This window comes from Nicotiana attenuata, unplaced genomic scaffold, assembly GCF_001879085.1.
Source record: "Nicotiana attenuata strain UT unplaced genomic scaffold, NIATTr2, whole genome shotgun sequence".
Classification (NCBI taxonomy): Eukaryota; Viridiplantae; Streptophyta; class Magnoliopsida; order Solanales; family Solanaceae; genus Nicotiana; species Nicotiana attenuata.
In genome coordinates this window covers 115,466-124,991 of record NW_017670310.1, presented here as the reverse complement: position 1 = coordinate 124,991, position 9,526 = coordinate 115,466, and the positions used below count along the sequence as shown (strand labels likewise).

Genomic DNA, 9,526 nt, shown 5'->3' with positions numbered 1-9,526 from the left:
TTTGAGGATATGCTGAGTGATATGAGGCCGAGGGCCTGAGATACTTTATGTGCCACGAGGTGGCTTGAGTGACGTGAGGAGGCTTTCAGGCCTTATGAGTGATGTGAGGAGGCTTTCAGGCCTTATGAGTGATGTGAGGAGGCTTTCAGGCCTTATGAGTGATGTGAGGAGGCTTTTAGGCCTTGTGAGTGATGTGAGGAGGCTTTCAGGCCTTATGACTGATGTGAGGAGGCTTTCAGGCCTCGTGTGTGATGTGAGAAGGCTTTCAGGCCTTATTTTATATGCCACGAGGTGGCTTGATATTGCGCTTGGACCATAAGGGGCCCCTACCGGAGTCTGCACACCCCTAGTGAGCGTCGTCGACGATATATGGATCGGGCTGCACGCCGCAGCGAGTTGTGGATCGGTCTGCACGCTGCAGCGGTTACTATATGATACTGTTCTGAGAGTGATCTGTGAGAGAGAGCCCGAGGGGCTAAGAGTGTTTCTGAGAGTGAGCACGAGGGGCTGGCACTGTTTTGAGATATTGTCCGAGGGGCGAACTTTTATGTGCTCATCTTGCATATTTACTTGCCTTTTTACCTGTTATACTGTGATATTTGTGCCCGAGGGGCGGTTTTTTTGTGCTTATCGGCACTAACTGTTTTGAAATCATTTCGTAACTGTTGGAAAGATCATTTTAAAAAGAGATTTAAACTGAGCCAAGAGATTTCCAAAGATTTCACAGCTTCACTGTTTTCTCAAAGGATTGTACCCTGCTTCTATACAACATGTTGGTTGCTTTACATGATTTCTTACTGCTCAATTGTTATTTACCTTTATTACTCACTGAGTTGGAGTACTCACTTTACTCCCTGCACCTCGTGTGCAGATGCAGGTATCTATTCACCCGGTAGCGGGTTTTGGGCCGATCAGAGGCAGAGTTATATGAGTTAAGGAGGTGACTGTCAGCGTTCACAGCACCATGTCTCTCTCTTTTGTTCATTATTCCGGTTTTGTACATTTTAGACCCTGTAGTGGATTTACATTCTGATAGTTGCTCGTGACTTGTGACACCCCGGTTAGGGCTGTGTTGGGTTGGCTTTCCGCTGATTAATACTATTAAGTCATATTTACGCTGTTTATTTATGTTTAACTATTTTTGAAAAGACGAGTGAGTTAGTTGGCTGGCCTCGTCTTCACGAGAGGCACCATCACGACCAGTGCGGGGTTTGGGTCGTGACACCAAATTTGAATTCAAAGCTTTCAAGCTTTTTAATGGCTGTCAATGGTGGAATTGCTGCTCTCTTTTCCTTTGCTTTGTATTACTGAAATTTGGACATAATTGCGTTTGATGTAGAAGAACTATAGAGGATTTAGTCGTTTTTGATTTGTGAATTTTAGAAGAATAATCAATTCGTTTTTGAATTGTAGAAGAATAATCAATTCGTTTTTGAATTGTAGAAGAATAATTGCGTTTGATGTAGAGACACTAAATTTGAAACGAAACTGACGAAGAAGATTAATGTGCGTGATTTGCGTTTGGAAGATCTGGAAGAATATTTAATCCCCCAATTTTAGCGCCTAAATAAGGAAGCCTACAGCTACAATGATTCCTTATTTACTGCATGGTCTATATTTTGTAGAAATACTATTAGCATGAAAGGTAATATGAAAACTATGAATATATTTGGGAATATAGTTTCCTATATGGTATAGGAACGAAAATTTTCCTTAGTTATATTTAAGACCGCAATTTTCAAAGGTCTTATTTCTTTCCTAATAAATTCATTGTCTTTCAAACTTTGCCATATAAATTGAAATGGACCAAGTATTATTGTATAGAGAAAGGTAAAAATTGCACGAGGCGCCCTATTTGATCGCCCCCATTTAATCTATACCCATTTTTTTTAAAGCTTTTAACTTGTACCCACTTTTTAAACAACTTCAGCTCCCTTTCTCCTCCCCTTCATTACCTCACCAGAAGAAAGCAAGGTTGTGTTTTAACATTTATAAATAACGATGGAATAGTAGTATCAACAAAGTGAAGAGAAAATGCAGTTCTTTATCTGCATAAATACTAAAGGGGAACTAGATTTTGATAAGAGTTGGTATCCAAGTTCTTTGTGCATTTAATCTTTCTCTTTCTGATGTTTTTTCATCTACAGATATTTCTCTACTGGACAAAATGGTGATATATGATAATGAGAAACAACGAGTTGGATGGCTTCCAGCAAACTGCAACATGCTACTACTACCAGATAAATTACTCATAAGCATGAACAAATACTTTATGACTAAAAATCTCAACGAGAATCACCAAAGTTATAGCGGCTATCTAACGAAATATCAATTTGAAGCTAGCTTAGAAATATCAAGCTAGCTTAGAGCTGAAGTTTCTCAGTTACAACACAAACTTCAGGTCTAGACCTGAAGTTTCCCAGTTACAACACAAAAACTTCAGCTCTAGAGCTGAAGTTTCCAGTTACAACACAAGAACTTCGCTAGTTACAAAACAAAAACTTCAGCTCTACAGGCCCAGCTACTAGAATGGTGATGTGCTAGGTCTGATAAAGCCTTTTTCAAGCAAGTCCTTTAGTTGTTCTTTCAACTCTTTCAGCTCTGCGGGGGCCATTCTATAGGGAGGAATAGATATTGGATGAGTATCTGGTAGTAGGTCAATAGTAACCTCAATTTCTCGCTCTGGCGGGAGATCCGGAAGCTCATCGGGAAACTCATTAACCACAGGGATGGACTGAATGGTTGGTAACTCTACTTCCACATCCCGATCTCGAACTAAGTGATAAATACAACCCTTTCTGATCATCTTCCTTGCCTTGAGGTAGGAAATAGATTTTCCTCTCGGCGACGCCGTATTACCTTTCCACTCCAAAACAGGCTCCCCTGAAAATTGAAATCGGACTATCTTTGCTCTACAATCAACGTTGGCATGACAAGAAGCCAACCAATCCATACCCATTATAACATCAAATTCTACCATATCTCACTCGATTAAAGAATTTTTATAAATTGTGTCAACATTTGAAAATAATGAATATTTTTATATTATAATAACAAGCGATGCTATTTTTTACATTTATTTTATAAATTGTGTCAACATTAGAAGAAGTGTTGAACCTTGCAGTCACTTGCCCTCGGAATATTTTTTTGTTGTATCAAGAAAAAAATCCTATTGCATTAATTCTTTTGGCACCTCAGACAACCTTTCCATAAACTATTTTCTTCGTTGCTCCCACAAAGTTTTACTCCAGTTTAAGCCTCCAATGGAAGGCCTAATACCTAAACATATCCAACAATAACAAACTTTTTGCATCTGATCCGCTGGCCAACAACAGGATCAATCATAAGACCTCGTATCAGTTTCAACAGTTAATTTCTCTTCTCTTTCCCCTCTCTCAACAATAAATAGGGGGAAGGAAAAAAACAAACGTAAACAGTTGTGTGTGTATCAATGGCTTCAAGTGATCAAAATTTAGCAGAAGGAACAGTGAAGAATGTGCTAGACCAAGATACATTAAAGTGGGTATTTGTAGGTGGAAAAGGTGGTGTTGGGAAAACAACATGCAGTTCCATATTGGGTATTCTTTTGTCACAGGTCAGATCCTCAGTTCTCATCATATCCACTGACCCTGCTCACAATCTCAGTGATGCTTTTCAACAGCGGTTTACAAAGGCTCCTACCCTTGTTAATGGTTTCACCAATTTGTATGCCATGGTAATTAATTTTCTTGCATTGCCCCCCATGTTGTCAATTTCTTGTAGTGTGTAGGTCTTGATGTACTGTACCCATAGGCTAATGTCTGACCTACTATGATTATCAAATTTGTAGCATTCTGAATTTAATGTTCGGATATACTGTAAGGTGTCAGGATTTTATGACTGAAATTCTGTTCTTTAGGAAGTTGATCCAACTGTGGAGAATGAAGAGACAATTGGTTCAGATGGAATGGACGATTTTCTGTCTGATTTGGCGAATGCAATTCCTGGAATTGATGAAGCTATGAGTTTTGCTGAGATGCTCAAGTAAGTGATTATTCCTTTCTGATGGCTAAATGCCATATATGGCTTCCGCTCCCAAAAGAATAACACGGTTTATGAACTTCCTATATCAAGTGTTAAAGATCTTGCTTTCATTAATCATTGTTTTATTTCTTTTTTTTTTTGATGACCGAGAAATCCGTCTGGGGCCGATCCTTTGGACCAACTGCAGCCTTCGAAACTCGGTGGATAATGGGCCCGCCCCTCTATCCTTCTCCACTTAAATACCAGGCTTTGCTTTGCATGGTGTGGGGACTTGAACCTGTGACCTAAGACACAAATCCACCACCCTTTGCCACTTGAGCTAGGCCCTGGGGGCTAATAATTGTTTTATTTCTAAGCAAGAAGAATTAGCATTGGATTATATGAGGATAAATGAGATGGGATTTGTCTATTGTATGATATGCCATGAAAAATGGTTCTTTGGATGCTATCACTATAAACGCGGAATGAAAAAAGTTAGCTAATTTTCCATATTAATTCCAGTTATGGCATTAGATTTTAGGTTCAGCAGGAACTTAGTAACTAAACTTGAATGGTTCCTTGGACTTCTATAGTTATTTGGCAAAAAAGCAACTTGAAAAAGGAAGACAGCAGTTATTACAATTGGTAGTTGCTCATAAGTTGTTGCAATTTTGAAAGATCAGGGTCTATTTTCTTGGTAGTTATTACAACATCTACTGACTTTAGAAATTCAGGAATTCGGCTAGATTATTGTATCATTTAATAAACTCAATCATATAAGGCCGAACTTCTTAATTCTAAATTTCAAGGGGTGAACTAGAATGTGGACTATTCTTACATATTGGTTCTCCCTTTCTTATCTGGATTACAGAGAAATAACTGGTGGTGGTAAAAAGATGTCTGTTTCAGGTACTGTTTAAGTTTTTAATGCACTTTTCAGAATGAGGAAATGAGGGATCTAATGTTTCTAATTAGGGCATTAGTTATCACCTTCAATATCATGAGGTGCAAATTGTGGCTACGGATCTAATGTTTCTTTGTTTGTTCTTTTTTGGGTAAGTGAAATGATTTTGTTAATAGTACGAAAGATGGAGTTAACTTGTGAGCATATCAAACTTCCCAAAAATCTAACTAACTATTTATGATTGTCGATATTTCCATTTTAATCCAAAAAATACAAGAGAGTAAGAGAACTTTTAACCTGTGACATAGTACTCTTGATCCGTTCAAAGACTCTCCTTTTCCTCTCTCTCCACATTACCCCAAAAAATACAAAATGGATTCGTCATCAGTCAGTAGTCACTTCGTTTTCCAGATACCAATTATCTTAATTTTTTAGTTATAAGCATTTTCGCAATAGAACTAGGTAACACTTACACGACTTCAATAGATTTGATGGAATTCTCCACCATTTTATACTGAATACTGCATAATCTCCGCAACTCCGAAGTAGAATCAATGCAATACTAGGTGCTTCTCCATATAATTTTCATAAGCAACACCATCTAAAAACGATACAACCTTTCCTTAGATTGTATGCAATTAGAATGGTTTTCCTCTCATTACCATATAGAAAAATAAATACTAACAATTTGGCTAAACAAAAGGAACCTTTTTTGTGAACATTAACTGTGTTTGTGTTTGTACAGATGCACATATACAGTACATCTAGATAAGTAAGGATTCTTGTATAGACATTACGTGCAGTTTAGAGGTTTCCTTTACAAGCTTTGAGAGCGAAACAATTGATTCTCGTGCAGAATTGAGGAAAAGGAAGGGCGAGGAGGGTAAGCAATATTAGAAGGAATGCTGATTCCATATCAGAAAAGTAATTTCCTTTACAAGCTTTGAGAGCGTAACAATAGATATGTCGTGCAGAATTAAGGAAAAGGCAGAGTGAGGAAGGTAAGCAATGATAGAAGGAATGCTGATTCCATATCAGAAAGGTAAGGAAGATTTGGACCTAGTCACGTTGTTTCAACTGTGAACTATGATAGAAAACTAGGGTAAATTAATGAAGGGGGAAGGGAAATATGCATTTTAATTTATACAGATACGCTTCTAAAATTTATGATGTGGAACACTAGTGGTCTAAATGATCCCTAAATGAGGGGGATGTTGAAGGAGCAAGAAAACAATGAAGGTCACCTGATGTTTGCTTGCAGATGGTTCCAGTCCAGAAAAGATGAAAGGAATTACAGAACAAGTGACTCGTATTGTATGCAAAATTTTAGAGGGGCTGCAGATAGTATATTGATTTTTATGGGAATGGGATAAAAAGGTAATCTCCCTTCTTGAGGAGATACTGACTTCGCAAGCTTTATCTTGTTGTGTCAAAGTGATTGGAGAAGTTTAGAATCGGCTTTATCCGCGTAGACATGGAATGAAGAACAATATACAAGTTCTATAGGAGATAAATTGTGAAGTAGGCAGCTATGGCGGCAACTATGGCAGTTTAATGCGTGATTGCAGGGGATTGCTATGCTACCAGATTTCTCGAAGAAAGAAGTGGTTGACAAAGTGGGGAACATGTAACCAACTACTTTTTCGAGTTCATGCAAAACTGTTGCTAACATTGATTTGGCACTCTGAGGTGCAACAATACTTGGAGAAAAGAATAACAACATTACGCATTGGTAAAATTAACATCTAGTGATTGGCAAGAGATATCTTTCCATCCAGTAGGGCTGTCAAAACTCTTATCGTACACTGTCATCTTTCACTAAATAATGGCTGAATAGATAGGTGTTATTGCCCTTTGGTTTATAAAAATATTTAATTTCAAAAAGATGGTTTCAAGGATTTGATGACTTGTGGGATGGCTATGCTGTCAATGGGGACTGAGCTTTAAAGACTGTTGAAGAAGGATTCCAAGATTTGAAATTGGAAGGTGTATGACGGGGTGGACACTTAAAATTGCTAATCTCATCTGTGAATTGAATTCCTTGAAAGGAAAGGACAACTTAGATAATCTTTTTGAAGATGAGGAACTTAAGTTCAGATGAGTTGTCATTGCTTAGGAAAAGAAATCTCACATTAAATGGCTGAAAGAGGGAGATAATAACACCAATTTCCGCCAAATGGATAATTATCAGATAAAGCATACTTTAATTGACATTTAGAAATTAATGAAACAATATTGGGAACATGACGATAAGAGTCATGAAGATATGACATAAATACAAGTGAGCTTTATATGAGGAAAATGAGTATTGGGTACCACCCTTAGATGGCACCTGTCTTTCATAAATTCATATATTAATTTAATTGACAAGGGAATGCTGAAACGACAATTTGAGGTTGAGGAGGTGGAACAAGTTTCAAACTGTGCGCCAACTAGCCCTTGGGGTTTTCTCAGTTATAAAAAAATAAATATTTTTGTTGTTAAATGAAAAAATCAGCCGTTGACTTTTGCAGACTTAAGGCAGGGTTTTTAATAGCTGATAGTTGATGAAAAATAAATTGGGAGAAGATAATGTGTTCATATTCTTTATGTGAAGTAACTCTATTCACAAACTACCAGCACCAAGAAAGTTCTTTATCTCTGCAAAAAAATATAGGACTTAAACTCCTTTCTCGATGCAGAGAATCAGTGAAGTCAATAAAACTTTCAGAACCATGTGCGTTTTTCATATTATACCAAAAGGTCAATGATCTTAAGAAGCTATACAACTAGCTATAAAGTGCCTCTGATCTTCATATTATTTGTTGTTCCTGGCCTTTCAAACAGTCCATAATATGCTCATGAGAGTTGTAATCCAGAGGGCTTTAAGATGTCTTATTAACTTCAGCCGTTGCCAACTGATTATAGCTTCTTTCAAGGTACTTGACATGACCCACTGAACTATAAAAAGATTAAACAACGCACGTATGGGGCTTCTATGCATTGTTAACACAAAGAACATCTTTTACCCATGATGAAACCCCTGTTCTGCAGATTGTATTAAGGAAGACATGCCACACGCAGAGGCGTATGTAGTGTATTAATGACAGGTTCAATTGAACCCGTAAGTTTCGATACCGAGTAAAAATTTATATGTAAAAATTCATTAAAATTACAAAAATAGTAGATATGAACCCATAACTCTAAAAATATAGTAGGTTCAATGCTAAAAACCTTAAAGATGAACCCATAGAGTTTAAATTCTGGATCCGCCTCCCACACGTACTAGCCATCCAAAGCAAGACACTTTTAAGCTAAGTTGCTCAGACTCGGGTGCGGGTACCCGATGCGGATACGGATCTGAGAGCCAGATTACGCAAAATCTAAATTTTAAGATTCGGGGTGCGGATCCAGGTATGGATACGAGCGCTGGGATTCGGCTAAGAACATTTAAATTATAAAAAAAAAAAAAGAGCTATAAAGATATTCTAAATTTGGGGAGATATTATGTGAAAACTTACATTTTTACTGTAGCAGTAGCAGCAAATATAAGACAAAAGGACTATGATATTGAAGCTATGCCATTTCCCATGTCTTAAATCTGTTTTATATTTTATTTTGAGAAATCAAAATCTCAATTTTCCCCCCAAATCTGTCCACGGTCTCCGGTCAAAGTATCCGAAGTTGGTTGACCGATATCCGAAGTTGGTTGACCGAATCCGAAACGTATCCTGCACCCGCACCTGTCCCAGTGTCGTGTCGAGACAGGTTCGGCATAAAAATTGAAGAGTCCGCGCAACTTAGCTTTTTAGGGAGCATTAGATTTCGAGAACCTATTCCAGAGCTGCTGCATGTCATCCTTACCTGCATTTGTTAGCAGGTTGTAAGAGGATTAAATAGTAAAGTTGCATTCTTTATCTAACAGCGGATCAGGTTCAGAATATAGCTCCTTTACCCTGCTAAATCATTTGCAGTGACTTTTACTGTTACTACTTCCTTTTCTCTACTCCTTGTAACTAAAAAGTATATGAAAAAATTGGGTTAATCTATACACTTCCAAAACTTGGAGATTTCTTCTAAATCTGATCCATATATGTCACCTCTGCAGTCTGCAATTACATAGCGGTATAAATCTGGATATATTACCTTTACCTTTTAAGAAAAGAAATCTGGAAATATTATCTTCAGAGGGGTGTTCTCTTATCCACTATCCTGCAAAATTTTAATCTGGAAATATTATCTTCAGAGGGGTGTTCTCTATCCACTATCCTGCAAAATTTTCTTTTTTGGTCATCTCCAGCTTTCGGTTCAGTGGTCACCATATTCTGAAATCTGCTGATAATTGTCAATGAAGAGCAATCCAATTTGACCCTGTGACTGGATTAGTGCACCAGTAATCCGCAATACTACAATTCATCTGGATAACCACCTTGCACAATCTTGATCATTGTTGAACCTCCAGTACTCAAATGATAAACTCTTGTGTTGCAACCTCAAGTTCTTGACACTCAGTCCCCTTTTTCTTCCGATGCTGGTACTCTTGACTATTTCAACCAAGTACATTTTTCTTTTTCTGCTTTCCCATGCCAAAAGACGTCTCATCTAAGTCGGTCTAGTTTGTGGAGATTAAGGTCTTTGGGG

At 37.7% G+C, this 9,526-nt stretch overlaps 1 protein-coding gene across 1 annotated transcript in view; it reads left to right on the top strand.

The window, feature by feature from the left end:
• Positions 1–3,168: 3,168 nt before the first annotated feature.
• LOC109237611 (ATPase GET3-like) overlaps positions 3,169–9,526 on the top strand; it is a 9,459-nt gene continuing 3,101 nt past the window's right edge. The window contains exons 1-2 of the mRNA XM_019403930.1: positions 3,169–3,715; positions 3,899–4,023. Of these exons, the coding sequence (XP_019259475.1) occupies positions 3,452–3,715; positions 3,899–4,023 (389 nt within the window). The 5' untranslated portion in view covers positions 3,169–3,451. The remainder of the gene's footprint in view (positions 3,716–3,898; positions 4,024–9,526) is intronic.